This window comes from Brassica rapa, chromosome A06 (assembly GCF_000309985.2).
Source record: "Brassica rapa cultivar Chiifu-401-42 chromosome A06, CAAS_Brap_v3.01, whole genome shotgun sequence".
Classification (NCBI taxonomy): domain Eukaryota; kingdom Viridiplantae; phylum Streptophyta; class Magnoliopsida; order Brassicales; family Brassicaceae; genus Brassica; species Brassica rapa.
This window is the reverse complement of record NC_024800.2, coordinates 26,427,816-26,446,332: the sequence shown is the minus strand read 5'-3', so window position 1 is coordinate 26,446,332 and position 18,517 is coordinate 26,427,816. Positions and strand designations below refer to the sequence as shown.

Genomic DNA, 18,517 nt, shown 5'->3' with positions numbered 1-18,517 from the left:
CCAGAAGCTTCAGGTGTTTCGAGTAGCATCACGTGACCTCTAGCCACATCTCTCACGTGCACCACAACCGAGCCAGTGATGCTCTTCTGTCTGGTCGAGCCTTATAAGAGCTCTAGCAAAACGGCACACTTTGCGTTTAGGCTCGGTTGCAGAAGTGGTCCAAGACATGTTGATGGATGGATCGTGACTGTGTTAGTTCCACGTTAGTCGCTTAAAAAGGTAAGAGAGAGAGAGAGAGAGAAGATTTTTGACTTAAAGATAGGGAAAAAGAAAAACATTATCGTTGACAATGTATTATCCACTAGTTACATAGACTTTTCATCAAACTCTGCAACCAATGAATCCACCTAGTAGTAGTCCATAGATGAAAACAGCCGGAGCGCCGCCACACAGAGGTGGCTACTCCTCCTCTTCCGCATACTTCTACCAGTCTTCATCGTCATCTTCCTCCGTCGCTAGCTGTAGTGTTCTCGTGGTGAAGATGGGAGGAAAAAGCAAGAACCATCAATCTCCCTCTTCTAAGGTGATGTCTATTGTTGGAGTTATTGATCCATTGAGCATTTTGCAGCCATTGATTTGATCTTGGTTATGACCATTAAGCTCATAAGCATAAGTTTTGTATGAAATCTGAAGTTTCTCAATCCTTTTTCTGCATTTGATGTGCTTTTCTTTTTTTCTCGTAGCAGGATTCAGAGCCAGAACCACCGAGAATCAAATCAAATGTGAAGCATAACTTGCAGCTTCTCAAGTTGTGGAAGGCATGTAACAGTGTGATCTTTTGTTTCCTCACAATAGTATGTCATTGAATATGTCTCTAACCCATTGGAGTGTTATGTTATGTCACATATAGGAGTTTCAGAACAGAGGATCTGGCACGGCTAAGCCAGCAACTAGTTACAGGAAAAAGAAAGCTGAAAAAGACGAGTTACCTGACGACAGCGAGCTCTACCGTGATCCTACAAACACTCTTTACTAGTAATTACACTGTTTTAAAATGTTATTTTGTTTCAAAAACGGTTTGTTGATGCTTTGAGAGTTGAACGAGTGTTTGTGTTTTATCATGAAAGCGGTTTTACAGCACGAATCAGGGCTTGTTGGAAGATGCAGTTCCGGTCTTGCTTGTTGACGGTTATAATGTATGCGGGTACTGGATGAAGCTGAAGAAACATTTCATGAAGGGTAGGCTTGACGTTGCTCGCCAGAAGCTAGTTGATGAACTTGTCTCCTTCAGTATGGTTAAAGGTACAAGCCTGTCAAAGAAAGAATCTGCATTTTTGGTTTCATTTATCAATGAAAGTTTTGATTTGAAGTTATTGGTGGTTTAGAGGTTAAGGTAGTGGTTGTGTTTGATGCGCTCATGTCTGGTCTCCCTACTCACAAGGAAGACTTTGCTGGGTAAACTCAAATCATGTTTTCGATATCCTTATTTACTTCAAAACTCAGTAAGGTTTACCCTTCTTTTTGTCAGTGTTGATGTGATCTTCTCAGGAGAAACTTGCGCTGACTCTTGGATTGAAAAGGAGGTAGGGCAAAAATGACCACCTTACACCAAAAACAGTTCACATGTTTCTTAGTTTCTGATAAGATTCTTGATACTGGCAGGTGGTTGCATTGAGAGAAGATGGATGCCCCAAGGTTTGGGTTGTAACATCTGATGTTTGTCAACAACAAGCAGCACATGGAGCGGTATTGCGCATTATATCAATGCTATGAACTTGTTATGGTCATATCTTGTTTCTTGATTTTGGTGACTGGTTCTTGATAGGGAGCTTATGTTTGGAGTAGCAAGGCATTGGTTTCTGAGGTAAGTTACTTTTTCTTGTGTGTTTTGTGACTCGCTTTCAGCTTTTTCATGTGATCTTATGAAACATTTGTTTCTTAGATCAAATCAATGCATAAGGAGGTTGAGAGAATGATGCAGGAAACAAGGTTACATTGGTTTTTTTTTTTTAACTTCTGTGATTGGAGCTAACAACAAAGACTACTCTTTGTTGCACAGGTCAACATCTTTCCAAGGGAGATTGCTGAAACACAATCTTGATTCTGAGGTGGTTGATGCTCTTAAAGATCTAAGAGACAAATTATCAGAAAACGAAACAAAGAGATGACAAAGATCAATCAATCCGGGTTATAACTAGGCTTGGTCTCTCTCTATATAACTTCTGTCCCCAGTAAGCTAATCTGACTTGTGAAGCAGAGGCTGGCGGGAATAGAGAGCTCAAGGGCTATGTCATGTATCTGAATTTCTTTTAACTATAAAGCTGTAGATTGGTTTTCTTTGGTCCAAACATTGTTTATGAGGTGTACAGATAATTTGTGAAATCCAAATTCTGAAAATTTAAATTAAATTAAACTTTTTTTCACAAACAAAAGACATGTTTTGGCTTGGGTTGGTTTAACCATGTGTATGGTTCGTCAGGTAAAATTTGACGTCTAATGTTTGATGTTTCATAAGTTTTAACTATAAACCAGTCTTCTAGTTAAAATTAGTTTTTGTTATATATGATTAAAAAAAAGAAGACAAATTGCAATGTATCACACAAAAACTATAATAAAGAGAGTAACCATAGTAAGCAAATTGATATGATATATAGGAGGAGATTGAAGATGCAACACAGTTTTTTGTCTGGGTGATGAGTTTACATACATAGTAAAAATATGGGAGATTGTTGATGTATTAGTTCGCGGAGTACTATAGGAGGTATTACGTGATGTGTTGCATGAAGCTGGAGCCATATTGGAGTTTGTGTATTGACTGCTTGAACTTGAAAAAGAAAAAGGAATCTATGTGTGAAGACAAATGGATGTTTTTCTTTAAACAAAAAAAAAGTTTGTTTGAAGAGGATATTTGTCAATAAAGAAAAAGGAAGTTTGCTTAAAAGGAAAGAAAGATTAACAAGAAGATTTGGAGATCTTTACTTCGGAAAGAGAGCCACTAAATCTACCTAGTATAACTAGGTTGGATGAGCTTTCTATGGGATTAACACAGAGAAAAGTATTCTTAGCAAAAAGAGTTTCATTACTTGTATAGTGAGTGAAATATAAAGAGTTTCTTATGATCATGTATTAGATCATAGAAACGTGTGAATCTAGTGTTTTCTTGATTAAGTAAGACTTGTAAGTTTAATTAGAAGAGATCTAGTAAAGACGTATTTTCTTTGTGTTTTTTTGTATTCATTTATCGTAGTACTTCTTGGCACAATACTCGTAAATCGTAATACTCTATATCAGATCCTTCATGCACTTTCATTTGTTCTTTTTCATCCCTCACTCACTCTCTCCTCCTCTTCTTTCTCTTATTTTTTCACCTAGTTTTTTCTCCATCATTCTCTTTACTTTTTTTTGCATTTCATCACCCTTCACTTTTCCTCTTTTTTCTTTGTTCTTCTTCATTTTTTTCTTCCACCTTGTTCCTCCTCCTTACTCCTCACTTCTCTTCCACCATGTCCTTCACTTTTTCTACACCTTCTCGTCTTTTACTCCACTCCTCCTTTCTCCTCTCTCTTTCTTTCTCTCTTATCCTTCTGCATTTCTTCCTCTTCACTTCTCACTCCTCATATGTATTATTACTATTGTTATAAATCGATTGTTCTATGTTATATACGCTCAATAAATTTAGTATAGTATAATATGTTAATATGTTTTAATTTATGTCTATGCTCACCAGAAAAGAATCTTCTCCATTTCTGTTTTAAATTGTCACATTCGATAATACATAGTTATTTTCTTTAATATTTGTCTTCGATATGAATATTTTTCTAATTTTACTTTAAAATAATTGTAAAACAGATTGAACTTTAGTTTGCACCTAGTTAGTTTTGCCTTCGGGGTCCAGATACCCAACTTGTAAATTTTTTTAAAAAAGTTTGCAAGACTATTTAGAGAAGTCAGTCACTTGTCTTAGTTTATCATGAAATAATTTATTGGTGCAATCGTGAAACTTGTATGAATACGATGGGTTGCCACAAAAGGCCCACTAACCTTTACTAGTCTGGACACGCGGTTTTTTTCACAGTCCAACATATCGCCTGCGTATGAAGTTTGGTTCGTTAGCTCATTTCCTATACGAATTATGTAACAAGAATAACAAAATTCTATAAAATACTTACTATTGTTTAAACCTTGTCGTTAGAGTAATTGCGTTTTACGTTCATATGATATAACACACGACTAACTAAGCTAACGAACTCGTTACCAAAATGTATTTGTTAATTTAGTTTTTAATAAGAATGTTAATATCATCATTCTAAGATTTAAAATATTTGATCGTCCTCAAACCAATCATTTGTAAATTAATAAATAATTTTACATTTCCTCTGGCCGAGCAAAATACTACTCACTCAGTCACTCTCTATCTATAAAGGATAACTCAAAATATACGTTGACTATAGCCTTTTTTCAAAAAAAAACTATATACGTTGACTATTCCTTTTTACATTCTTTTTATTCTCTTAACATATTAAAGAAAAATATATAAAATCAAAATAATATTCCTAGCTTGGTTATTCTGTTTTCATTTTCTTCCATTATTTCCAATACCCGTTGACCTTGAGAAGAGGATAAAATAGGATCCGTGAGAGATTTCAATAATGCACAAAAATACAGACAAGCCTAAAATTGTCGTTTAGAACCGTTGACTTTATATAAAGAAACTTTCATAAAAACACGTGTATAGACAAAGTTACACACACGTATCTATAAATATGACAGAACAGAAGATGGATGTACTAGAGAAGTGACGATAAACAGAGAATAATCGATCCAAAAAGAGCATGAAAACATTACAGAAATATATAATTTTCAAATGGACAGAACAAAGTGTAATTATTATGGCAATAATAAATTAAGTCAACGGAAGAAACAGACGAAGAGATTCACGAGATATCCGCCTTGTCATTTAATCATTTTTGTCCTATAAAGAGACATTTCTTTATTTCAGTACACTATATGGCCCGACTTCTCCGACCACAGTGTCCTAATAATACTCGTTATTTATTTTACTTTAGTGGTTCTAAGTTTTTTTTTGGGGTAAAATTAGTGGTTCTAAGTTCTAAGAAACTTAATTCTTCGTTCAAAATTTTAAAATTAGTAATAATTTGAACAAGTTTACATTCAATGCCAGGAAATATATTGAATCGAGAGATGTTAGTTTTCAAAATCAAATTGAGAATGAGCTAATTTTTTTTGAACAAAACAAAATATAATCTAGCTCATTTCTCAATTTGATTTTGAAATCTTATGTTTTGCTGATGGATGACCAAGTCCAACAAAAGTGCTCAGTAGTCTTGACTTAATTTTAAACGTTTTTTATTAATGTAATTGCAAATTAACTTAATTATACACATACAAACATATATTTACTAAATATATATACAATTTGTAAGAACTTCAATTGATTTTTTTTGTTAAATGCCATGAATTCATTTTTAAATAATTTTTAGTAAAAACATATATAACAAAATGTTGAATGGTGAAAATTGAAGCATTTTTTTATCGGACGATAGTTGTATCAGTTTAACTAGACAAAATGAATCATGATTCAAAACTTAATACATGTACGTGGAGGTATTGTTAGGTCAAAATTTAAAGGTTTCTACAACACCAGGTATGGGTTCAATTACCAAAGAAAATACATTCTTGCAAATTATAGGATGAAATCTTTTCTGAGGTTCCAAAGTTCTGTAAGCATACCAGTTTGTTGTGGTCATGTGCTGCAGAGAGAGTATGTCCATCGAAGATGTCGTACATGAAGAACCATCCGCCAATTCATATGTTATGGGGAGAAATACATCGTGGAATCGATGTTCGTGAAACTGTTCATCTTGTTTGCATATGTTGCATGTAGTTAATCATCATATGTAATAAAATATATATTATCTGATGTAATAAAATGATTTGACCAATGTTAAAAAAGTTTCATACAAAAGTAAAATCGATTTATTATTTAAAAAGAAAATAATTATGCATAATCGTTGAGTCACGTCCAATACTATGTCATGTGTGGAAAAAAAAAAACTTAAAAGATCTATCATGTGAAATGAATTGTTGAAATCAATTTTGTGAAGGCCAATGCTAGATCAATATGTGGGAAAGAAAGTCTTACCTACAAACACATCCGATCTGTAGGAAGACGGTGGGTGCTCGACCCAATACAGATGGACAGACTGTGAAGCAGAGTCAATGGGGGCATCACGAGTCTAAACTGAAGAATGTTCCATCGCATATTGGATTGCGATAAAATAATAGAATAATTAATTAGGTATGTAAAACTAACTTGTTTCTTAATACATTTTTATCATGATTCAGTTGGAATGGTGATGGAATTTTCATAATTATAAAGGGATTTCTTCCTATTTATTCTATTTTAGGTTTATGCTTTACTCCGAACAAAATAAGTGTGTGCCAAATTTTGAGTTGAACATAGAGGACAAATGAATCCAAGTTGGTTGCGGCCTGGCCGATGGAGGACAATGAATAAAACACATAAAATATCAATGATTATGTAGAAAATATTGAAATGTTTCCTCTACAAATAGAAAGGGCGTGAAAGGCCAGAAGGAGAATCCAAAAGAGAGAAAGTCTTTGGAGTAACAAAGTGATGTAAATACATTTTACAGTGCACCAAAGAAATTCGAGAACGAAACTTCGTATAAACCCTATCTAATTTCCAGTGCAGCAAATAATCTAATTTAGGCATCAAAGAATTCTAGAGAAAAAGTAATAGAAAATAAACAGTTTAATAATAGAAAATTTGTTCCACAAGAGTCAGATTAATACTTGGCCAAAGAAAACTCAAGTTACTAATAAGATCGAATTAGTCGCACAAAAACCTCATGTCTATTTCAGGATATTTATATATACGTATAACTTATTTGCATTGATTCTATTTAACACCACTAAAGATAATAAGGTCCCCTACTGCATGATTCTTGGAGAAGAAAAATTACGTGATAAAATGAATATTAAAAAAAAACTCAACGAGGAGTTGGATTATTGTTATTAAAAAGAGAAAGAAAACAAAAAGAAAACACATTCTAAAGAAGATATGTGTAGTTAAAAAGTCAGACTCAACTGACTGTCGGAGTCGTGTTTCGGGTCCGTCTAGTCAGAGAGTCAAGCAAACTTGAGCCCATTCTCATTAAATCCGACGGTGCTGGTGGGGCTATTGTCTTATCAATCGTCCTATCAGATTCTGCCACGTCATTTATCCTTTTCCGTGACGTCAAGCATACATTCTTGTTTTTGTCTTTTATTCTTTTGAATTTGAACTCACATCCTCGTGAGCCTTTTAAGTTTTAACGAGGAGCTCCTAGTAATACAGGTATACTTTTTAGGAAGTTTTTTTGAAATCTTTTTACTATATAATATATAGATTTTGAAATTTGTTGTTTCCATACATATTACTATTTTCAAATCCGATAACAGTATATAGCTCCGACTGGTGACCTTTTCGAGAACACGAGGAACGAATAGGAAATGAACGTATAGGAATAAAATTGCAGGAATAAAAATGAATGTTTGTTTCTTATCAAATTTAACAAGGAATACTTTTATTCTATATTTCTCTACAAAAAAAAATGGGAAAGAACAAGAAGGAACAACTATTCCTTGTGAATGGTGATTGTTTTTAGAAATGATAAGGAATTCAGTGTTCCTTTTCGTTCTTTGGTCACCGAAACACTGCCCATTTTGAATTCAAGGTGTCATGCAATTACAAATCGATTTTCTAAAAATCTACATTTTTACTAAAAATAAGTTAATATTTTAGTATCTTACAATGCAACTGTAAATCGTAAAAGGTCGAAAATCCCTTTCAAAAAGTCAGAAAATTTAAGGGTGAATACCAAATTTGTATACATATCGACATGCATAGACAATACAAACCGGAAACTTTTGCATCATTTTTTGGATGGTGGAGAAATTGAAAAAGATATGCATATATACATGTAAGTGATAATAAGTCAAACATTAAACCTTCGGAACTTAATTAAAGGCCATCGAAAATTCGAAATGTATGAGAATTGCAAGAGTTGAGTTGTGTACTCTCTTTTCAACACTATCAAGTGTATGTTGCAGCTCCAAAATTAGGGTTACAAAGACAAATTTCGTCACTTCATTCAATTAATTCCTCGATTAATTTATATACCTTTTTAAATTAATTTATTCAGTTATGAACGTCAGTTATCGCAATTTCTAACGTTCAATATAAACTCTCAAGCTCTCGAATCTCTCAACACATGCATGCGGTCTAGTCGGTCCAAAAAAATTCTTGAGCACAGAAATGTCCGATTTTTCGACATATATGAAAATATCGTATACTATCAAACTGTTTTTATTTGATATAATACGTAAATGATAAATGAAAGGCTAGATAATATTAGTAGAGCGATGGCCAAAGATCATATTCATGCATTAAGTTTTGTCCCCACAATTAAAATTAAAAAAGTTAGAATTTGTAATTTTGTGTAAAAGAAGACGAACGATTCTAAGATAAACTTGTGGCTGCATTATTGGTTGGGCGGTCCATACAACACACACATAAGATAGACACAGAAATGAACACCGGTCTCATTCTTCCATGCAATTTGGTCGGTTTTCTTCTGTGGCCATCCTTAGAAAAACTTATATTTTGGGGATTGTTTAAACAAAATTACCACGCATTATCATTCGTTCCTTAATTAATTATTTCTATCATTCGCAAAACAATGTACGCGTTGTGATAAGTATTTAAATACTAGAATTAATGATAATTTGAATGCTTAAAATAATTACTAAAATATAATTCTTGATTCGCTAAAATTTAATATTAGCTTTCAGTTTTTTCTTTAAATAAAATATACATTATATTTAACGTTAAAGCAATCAGCTAGTCTCTTCTGCGAAGAAAAAAACATATCGACTTAATTGTTTTTATTTCATTATTCTGTAGTTCTATTGTAATACTGTTATTGTTTTATATAGTTTTGTAGCATATAAGTCAATGCACATGAACATTATCCCAATTACGTAAAACATAATAGAATTTGCAAGAAACTTATAAATCAAATTAGTATAATAATAGTAATAAAATAAAAACAATGTAGATGAAATTTTATCTTCATTAAAGCAATAACAACAAAAACATTTGGAGTCACCTTGGTTAATAGAAAAAAAATTGCTACGATAAACAATATTCAAATATGTATTATGATTATTTTGTATTTCCAGATCCAGTTTACCTTAGACTTACTTTTCCTCCTATCATTTTCTAACAACTCGTAAATATCTTATCAATCATGCACAATGCCTTAGTATTCATAGGTCGGCTCATCATGATATAAGCTGTTGAGTTATATTAATTATTTTTCTTAAAAATTAGTTTTTTCTCAGTTTCTATTTATATATCTAATATACGTGAATATAAATTTTTATGGCTGTAAATTTCAGGAAGATATTATTATTTTGTAAATTATATCACTTCGAAGACTCATTTCAAAAAGAAAATATCACTGGGAAGAGAACTTCGTCATTTATTTAACTTTCCAAGTTTATTAGACGAATATGTAATTCTTGTTCAGTAAATTATATATATATATATATATATATGTAATTCTTGTATGTGCGGTACTATTCGTAATCCAATGATATTAAATTAAGATTTGGATATGGAAAATAAAATGTAGGATAAGCAAAAAAAACTGAAAGTGAAATATATAAGATATTAATTTTGTACATAAAAATACAAACAACTTAGTAAATGCAAAAAGAGCCAAGAAAAGGGGTTGACAACCGCCAAGAAGGCCCAGGCCACGGAATGCCTATGGCTCCCTTATTCCCAATATACTTGCATGATATTAGGTCAAGAATAAAAATGGACATTTTCTCTGCAAACGTATTAGTTGAGTTTGAGATATTTTTTCTACAGTTGTTATTTTCTTTCTGTTTGTTATGATAAAATAGTAGATGTTCGACCGAAATCCGTAAACTAGAACTAAAGCATATGATATTATATCGTTTCAAATATTATTCTATTTTTTTTTTACAAAAAAAATTATTCTATTTAAAACTTCCCTCGATAATTTATTGCAAATATAGTATGACTGGATTTATTTTATATTATTCAATATATTTTCATTTTAAAATAGTAAGACTGTTTTTTCAACATTATTTAGATTTTAGAGAAACTTTTTTGGGTAAAACAGTAGAGAAACTTGTTGGTTGTTACTTGTTACTAAAGAATTGGTAAACCCCCAACTATGTAACTGCTTAACTGGGTGTATTCTGTAAAACACACACACTTGAATCATCCTAATGCTCTATATTAAAATTTAAATAGGCCACTTAGTAGTTAACTACCAAAAGCATAGCATTCATGATGCATTTGACATGTTGGTGGGGTATCAAAGGCCAAACTTATTCAAGGGTTTTGTGAAGAGTCGATTATTCTTGTCATTTTTAGATTTTATAGTAGACTATCATGGTTGAAGACTTGAAGCCATTGTGGTTGTGGTAAGACTCGGCTGGTCTCTCATCTCCGTGATTAACCTTTCCGTCCACGGATTGTTTTTTTCTATCAACATCCGTCCATGGATTGTTATGAATTAGTTAACCAATTATATATATATATATATATATATATAAATTCTTAGTTATAAGTTATAACATTTGGTGTATCAAAGTAAAGTTATTACAGAAGACTTGAATAAAAAAAGGTGAAGTGTTTATGTCTGATAAAGTATTTTAACAGGTTAATTACTAGAGAATACTTTTTTATTTTATATGCATTTTTACTGATCAATTAAAATACTTTATTTAAGCACCTGTGACGAAACAGCTTGCCAAAAAGGCATATGATGCAAAAATAGTTACTGTTCTAGATATTTTCCAACTACGTACGTAAGACCAGAATCCAAATAACCAATCACAGAGCTAACTATATATTAATTATTATTTTCAAATTAAAGTTGAAGAAGTCTGTTCTTACTACAACATTCTAGTAAGAGACAATTTGAATTGGAAGGATACTAGAGATACAAAGGTCGGTCCAGCTATGTAACTTGATACATCGCCGATAAATAATTGCAAGGAAGGGTCCATAATAAAAGTTTGACTAATAATATATTAATTTATTAATGAAGTTTGTGAAATATAAAAACTAACGGTTCAAGATTTATTAGTGTCAGAAGGTTCCAATAATACTTATAATGATAATAAACTATAGTACCTAACTATACAAATTTGATGATTAATGAGATTGTATTGATCGGTAACCAAATCAACAATATGTTCTCGTTAGTGACAGAAATTTATAACACAAGAATGTGAAAGATACGATCCAAATCTTGATTTGGAGAGAAAACTCTTTGAAAAAGGAGGTCGGTCCATGTCCCTGGAAGATGCATCACAACTTATGTTTAAAATATATTTGAATCATTGCGATGCAGGAATGGTCACTAATTATAAGAATGTGAATATTATAACGATTTTTAAAAAAACTTTGGCGGATTCAATTATTTCTTGTAAAAGTAAATTATGTCACCTAACTACAATATTTGATGACCAATGAGATTGTATTGATGGGTAACCAAATCCAATGAAATTCTATTTTGAGGAAAACGGATTTGATTATCGATGAAAAGTGTCTGATTTTAGTTAGGACAACACTTTTGAAAGTGAGTGCATAAGACTTTTAGGTTTATAATTACTTAACCAGTTCTAGTATCATCTTTCTTAAACCTCTTTCAAATCCTTAAATTTCTTGTTCTCGAACCCGCTTGAATCTTTTTCCTTTTCATGTATGACTGATTTAACCTAACTTTTACAACTTGGCTATAACAATTGATGAAGCACAAATGGTGCAATTTTCATTGACCTCAGTAACAATTAAAAGTTAAATACATATGTATCTAATCCAAAATAATAAAAAGTTCTTTTTTGATACCCTGATGGCCTGATGGATTTTTTTTTGGGTGCGAAATCCAAATACAAAGGTCTATTAAATACTAAGCTTATGAAATGTGTTCTGATGCATGCATTCAGAGATTTCTTTCGAATTGAAAACAGAAAATTTTAACTAATAAATAAACCTAGAGTAAGGTTCGGAACAACCCCACTCTTGTTTCGTAGAATCCCCCACTACCACCCCCCTCTATGATCCCTTTCATAGTTTCATTCATTCCTCATATATAACTTGATATTTTTAGTCATTTTCCATTTTAAACTTAACTATTATATATAATTTCTACATCAGCAACATAATTTTTTTTAGAAAAGGTACAAGCCAATATTTGAAACGGTTTTACAGTGACAGCCGAAAGCAATATTTTAACTTTAAAGCTATTAAGAAAAAGATTAATAGAATAGATGCTAATATTTTATACAAGTTTTGAAGAATTGGTATAGGCTTCTGATTTACGAAGTGTAAGTTATTTTTAACTTTAGAAACATGGAGAATATTGACAAAAAGACATGGAGGGTTTGTTTCACATTCATAATTGTTAAGATAATTTATAGCGACGATATTGCGGGCCAAAAATATCATTTAAAATGAAATGGAAAACAATAATAAAAGAACGTTCGTGACGCAAATGAAAAACACGTAAATATATTTATAACGAGTGACATACTGAATAGTAATCATACATAATATTATTATTTTAATAGTGATATAGGCCACCAATCAGAATTCTTTAGGTTATTTAATGAGTAAAATAACAAGAATAATCCTAACTTACTAGTATCATTTTTATTTTAGTATCCGAGATCCGATTAGTTTAAGCTCTAACAATGGCTTATTATGCATCCTTTACATTTTTGCTTTTTCTTTTCTTATAGCAGTGGACATTTACAATGAGTGGAACCTATCTTCGGATTAATAATAAGTGGATAAATACCATGGGTAAATAACAACAAAAACCTAAACAATACTTCCTCCATTTCGTAAAAAAATAGCATATATTAAAAATGATTAAAATGAGTTATGATCTTATTAATTACATTTATTTGATTATTTAGTATTTTGATGACAAAAATTATTTATAAAATTGATCCAAGTTGCAATATATTAAAGATAAATTTCATATGATAGTCATCTTTAAGTTTTTGTCATAAAAATAGTTTTCAATGAAAAAAATGACCAAAATAAATTTTATTAAAAAGTAAAAATATATTTTTATCCTAGGATTAAATAATCTTGACTTATAGTTTATAGTTAAGGGTGAGTTTTTGGAGATAGAGTTTCAAATTAAAAGAAAAGCAAAAAATAAATATTAAAACTTTCAAAATAAAAAAAGACTATTTTTTTAAGACTATTTTTGTGACAAAAACTTAAAAATGATTATTTGAGAGAATTGTCCTATATTAAACCGAAGTTACAATTAATATTAAACTAAAAATAAGTATAAATTATATTAAAATTTTACAATGAATTTTTTGCATCACAAAGAAATAATTTTTTTTGTGAAACAAAACGAGCGTTTTGCTGAGAGAGAGAGAGAGAGAGAGAGAGAGAGAGAGAGAGAGAGAGAGAGAGAGAGAGAGAGAGAGAGAGAGAGAGAGAGAGAGAAGAGAGAGAGAGAGAGAGAGAGAGAGAGAGAGAAGAGAGAGAGAGAGAGAGAGAGAGAGAGAGAGAGAGAGTCAATATTAAGTCATATAGCAAAATGAATCTTTTATGTTGTTATGCATGTACGATTTAATTTCGTAATACATCATTATACAAGACTTGTTAAACGATTAGATTAACAAGAAAATTGATTAGATATTTGTTCTTGTGATAACAAAAAACTAGAAATGGAGAGTGAGAGAAAGGTCCAAAGGCACGGCTAAGAAAACAAAACCGTGGACACCCTGTCCCCAATTTGACAAGTCTTTGTCTCCTCCTTAACTCTCCTTCTCCTCTCTCTGTCTTATTCCAGTTTGGTCTCATCTCCTAGAAACGACGACGTTCACTCTTATAAAATTTTCCTTTCTTCTCCTCCTCTTATCTCTACCCAACACCACTCAATTTCATTTCTCTTATTCCCTTCCCTTGTTTAGTATAAAACTAACAAGCCCTTAATCGTTTTTTCATCTTCATCTTAATCCACATGCGTACACATATACTCATATAGTATCTTCTTACATATGGCAATTGTATCCTCCACAACAAGCATCACCACAATGAGTAACCAAGTCGACAACAACAATGAAAAAGATATAGAGGAGGATACTCATGGAGGCGCCCACGAGAGTCGTGTTCAAAATGATGATGAAGCTGATGATCATGATCATGACATGGTCATGCCTGGATTCCGATTCCATCCCACCGAAGAAGAGCTTATAGAGTTTTATCTTCGCCGTAAAGTAGAAGGCAAACGCTTCAATGTAGAACTCATCACTTTCCTCGATCTTTATCGCTACGATCCTTGGGAACTTCCAGGTAAGTATACATTTAATATGTGTATATACACAAAGAAACCACAGACTATTTGAAATTTTTACTATATATACTTAATATAAACATGATAAATATATACACAATTTATTAAGATCTAGAGATTCTTCTCACACACTCTCTCTCTCTCTCTAGTTCTTTTCTTAAACATATATAGACTCTCTTTTTTTTTAATAACCTATATAAACTTCTTACTGATTATATATCTTTATCAATCTCCGATCTTCTAAATATCTTTCAATACTTCCTCTTTATTTTCATTTTTGGAATAACGGATATGGTTCATTATTTTTAACCCCAAAAAAAACAGAATGAAGGTGTTTTGTATATAAAAGGTGTTTTGTATATAATAATGGAACTCCGAAGAATCAACCTTTACTTCCTTTCTCAAACCTATGCATACTTCATAAGATATTCACATGTGTGTATATGAATATAAGTCTTACTTTTTGGTGTTATCATAAGATTATATCAGGTTGATGGACGATATGTGTATGTATATGCAGCGATGGCGGCGATAGGAGAGAAAGAGTGGTACTTCTATGTGCCAAGAGATCGAAAGTATAGAAATGGAGATAGACCAAACCGAGTAACGACTTCGGGGTATTGGAAAGCCACCGGAGCTGATCGGATGATCAGATCGGAGACTTCTCGGCCGATCGGCTTAAAGAAAACCCTAGTTTTCTACTCCGGTAAAGCCCCTAAAGGCACTCGTACCAGTTGGATTATGAATGAGTATCGTCTCCCTCACCATGAAACCGAGAAATACCAAAAGGTACATATTTAATAAAGTCTTTTTTTTATGTAACCCATATAGACATAGATATAACCCTAGCTAGGTTGATGCCTTACAAATTGAAATGAGATCCCTAGGTTGTTTGAATCTTGTTTTCGTGATTAGTTTTTACTTATCTTTCATTTTATAAAATTCAAAATGCTTGTAGCTGAGCTACTTAAATGCAAGGCGGCGTTTGCGATTAAATCCTGAAAATGTTCATGCCATACGCATGAACTCTTTAAATTACTAGCCATGGCCCATATGCATAGTAGAAGACATTAATAAGATAGCTACTTACATTTCTGTATACTCACAAGTATCACATTGTTTTTGGAGAGGCGTAGTTAGTGTTCTTACAATTCATCACATTGTTTCCTGCTCTTTCTCACATTCATGACTTATATTTAACTTGCCTGACACTTTTTTGAATTTGGCACATATATGAATGTATAACAGTATTTTTATGTACAAAAATTAATTAACTTCTTTATAGAAGATATGAATGATTACGATAACACGGAACATAAGAAAATGAAAAATGGTAACTTATTCACTGGCTGATAAATATATTGTTTTCGGTTTGTTCGTATATTAAGATGTCACTATCTGAATCCATTACGTTTATGTACGTATTAGTTCTTATATAGATAGCTAAGCATACAACAAGCTTGACATAAGTTTACAAATATAAATTGTGTATGATTTACACACATCCAACTATATTGCACTGGTAAAATACATGACTAGAGAAGTAGAAAAGTATATATATATATATATATATCAATCCTTACATCTCAAATTGAAAAATGTGATCAATGTAATAAATAAATATATATATATATATATATATATATATATATATCTACGTCAATGGTAGTACTCTACCAATGCAATTGTACACGTTATTACTGATATGTATCTCAAGTCTAATCACTGTGTACATGATATACATAGGCTGAGATATCATTGTGCCGAGTGTACAAAAGGCCAGGAGTAGAAGATCATCCATCCGTACCACGTTCTCTATCTACAAGACATCATAACCAAATCTCATCATCAACATCATCCCGCTTGGCCTTAAGACAACAACAGCAACACCACTCATCTTCTTCTAATCATTCCGACAACAACCTTAACAACAACAACAACAACAACAACAACAACATCAGCAACAATCTCGACAAGCTCTCAACCGAATATTCCGGCGACGGTAGCACCACAACCACCACAAACAGTAATTCTGACGTCACCATAGCTCTAGCCAATCAGAACATTTATCGTCCAATGCCTTATGGTGCAAGCAACACACCTATAGTCTCTACAACTAATCAAGAAGATGATGAGACCGCAATTGTTGATGATCTTCAAAGACTCGTTAACTACCAAATATCTGATGGAGTTAATATCAATCACCAATACTATCAAATCGCTCAACAGTTTCATAATCAACAACTAAGCGCAAACGCAAACGCGTTGCAATTGGTGGCGGCGGCTACTACAGCGGCGCTAGCCCCTCAAACTCAGGCGGCGTTAGCCATGAACATGATCCCTGCAGGGACGGTTCCAAACAATGCCTTGTGGGATATGTGGAATCCAGTAGTACCTGATCATGGAAACAAAGATCATTATACTGATTCTCCTTTCAAGTAATCTAATTAGATCTTTCAATGTTACCAATTACTTAAAAATGCTGCTTCATTATATATATTTATATGTTCATTGTATTATGAAACAAGTTACTTATAGCTATAGACTATGATTGGTTATTGCAATTTATGTAATGGAACTGATTTTCTACATATATCCATTTTATTAGTATTATATTTGAAACTTCTTTTTAACTCAATTGTTATATATTAAACTAGGATCCTATAAACTACGTACGACTAAGGTATCCATCCAGTTTAACACCGTTTTTAACCAAATCTTGCTGAACATTTTGATCCACAAATCGAACCAAACAAAGATAATTATACCTATTTGTTCGATTTCGGTTTTCATGTACGAACAGATTACAACAATAAAATTAGACTGTTGACGACAAAAAGACTAATTAAAATCACAAATTTTAAAAACGTTTCAACAAATTGATGGCAAATTAGTTTTCAGTATAATTTTCTAAATCACAACTAAAATCAGAGGAGTCTAATATTTTGTGTCTTTCATTTACCAATTATTTAAATTCATTTGGCATTAATTGTCGTTCACACTAGATCCAATTATTTAAATTCATTTGGCATTAATTTGATAAAACACATTAGATCCAAGTTGTTAAACCTGATTAGTGCGACTTATACATAAACAATCTACTAACTCTTAATAATTCAACAGATGATAAACTATATACGCTGGCTAGTTTTGTCTACGTAAGTAGGACTTAGGGTTTGACAAAAGATTTTTTTTTGCCAAATCTAACTTAGGGTTTGAGAAAACAAAAACGTAGGGAATGCAATGTAAAAAGACCATACGTTTTTAAGCAACAACTATGCTTAACATTTTCAGAAGATGTGAACACTAGCTTAAATATCAGTTCACGACTAATAATAAAATGTATTTAAATTTGGCTGACCCTTGTTCAAATATGTTATGTGTATTTTATTTTATTTTAAATTTAATGCATGCATTGATGTTGTTCATATAGTTATGCGTGTAACAAATATTGTGAAGTATATATATCTAGAAATGTTTTTTTGGTTTATTAGGCTTTTTATTGAAAAGTTGTCTACAATATCCTCACCATCTAGAGTAGCAATTAAACATTTAACTCATTGTCTATCTAGACTTATGACCAATCTTTGATCATAATTCTGGAGGATTCACAAAGAGTCAAAGACACAAAAGCATAGACATAAGCTCAATATTATGACTCATCCATAAGTCTAAAAAACACAACTGATCAGGTTCATAGCAAGATAGATTCCTATATAAATATGTATAATGAGATTAAGAGGAGCAAACGTTGGAAGTAACCATTTTCTGCAACTCTCTACTCCCTCATTTCTATGCATCCATCCAAAATCTTCACACTTAATGACGATATCTTAAATTATTTTCCATTACGTCTTGCACTTAAATAAACTAAAGCTCTATACGTTTCTTTAAATCTATCTCAATAAAGCTTAATATAGCAAGAATCTATTATTGTTTTGAAACTTTTAGTACGTAGTTCTTCCAAAAGAGGTTTTCTCCCAGTGTTTAAAGACAAATAGCTTCGTCTGCGTGATTGCCTCTCGACCTTTTCTTTTTAAGAGGAAAAAGGAAAAGGTAACCTAAAAAGGGTATTTCCAGTATTAGCTTCCAAAATACGATCACTACTTCAAATCTCACAA

The 18,517-nt window shown here is 31.9% G+C and overlaps 2 protein-coding genes across 2 annotated transcripts; both read left to right on the top strand.

Moving 5' to 3' along the window:
• The first annotated feature begins 227 nt into the window (after positions 1-227).
• Positions 228-2,372, top strand: LOC103827520 (uncharacterized protein YacP). Its single transcript, XM_009103011.3, has 10 exons — positions 228-523; positions 687-758; positions 851-975; positions 1,079-1,242; positions 1,326-1,395; positions 1,469-1,523; positions 1,603-1,686; positions 1,766-1,804; positions 1,883-1,929; positions 2,000-2,372. Exons 1-10 carry the CDS (start codon positions 365-367, stop codon positions 2,106-2,108), a joined length of 924 nt encoding a protein of 307 aa, XP_009101259.1. The 5' UTR covers positions 228-364; the 3' UTR covers positions 2,109-2,372.
• Positions 2,373-13,768: 11,396 nt separating this feature from the next.
• Positions 13,769-17,011, top strand: LOC103827519 (NAC domain-containing protein 35). Its single transcript, XM_009103009.3, has 3 exons — positions 13,769-14,395; positions 14,917-15,185; positions 16,143-17,011. The coding sequence occupies exons 1-3, from the start codon at positions 14,101-14,103 to the stop codon at positions 16,836-16,838; spliced, it is 1,260 nt and encodes a 419-aa protein (XP_009101257.1). The 5' UTR covers positions 13,769-14,100; the 3' UTR covers positions 16,839-17,011.
• The last annotated feature ends 1,506 nt before the right edge of the window (positions 17,012-18,517 follow it).

Excerpts from the sequence above, each read along its gene's own strand:
- LOC103827520 (XM_009103011.3), top strand. The coding sequence starts at position 365 with ATGAAAACAGCCGGAGCGCCGCCACACAGAGGTGGCTACTCCTCCTCT. Across the intron at positions 759-850 it reads AGCTTCTCAAGTTGTGGAAG|GAGTTTCAGAACAGAGGATC; the intron begins GCATGTAACAGT and ends TGTCACATATAG. Across the intron at positions 1,805-1,882 it reads GCAAGGCATTGGTTTCTGAG|ATCAAATCAATGCATAAGGA; the intron begins GTAAGTTACTTT and ends TTTGTTTCTTAG.
- LOC103827519 (XM_009103009.3), top strand. The coding sequence starts at position 14,101 with ATGGCAATTGTATCCTCCACAACAAGCATCACCACAATGAGTAACCAA. Across the intron at positions 14,396-14,916 it reads CGATCCTTGGGAACTTCCAG|CGATGGCGGCGATAGGAGAG; the intron begins GTAAGTATACAT and ends ATGTATATGCAG. Across the intron at positions 15,186-16,142 it reads AAACCGAGAAATACCAAAAG|GCTGAGATATCATTGTGCCG; the intron begins GTACATATTTAA and ends TGATATACATAG.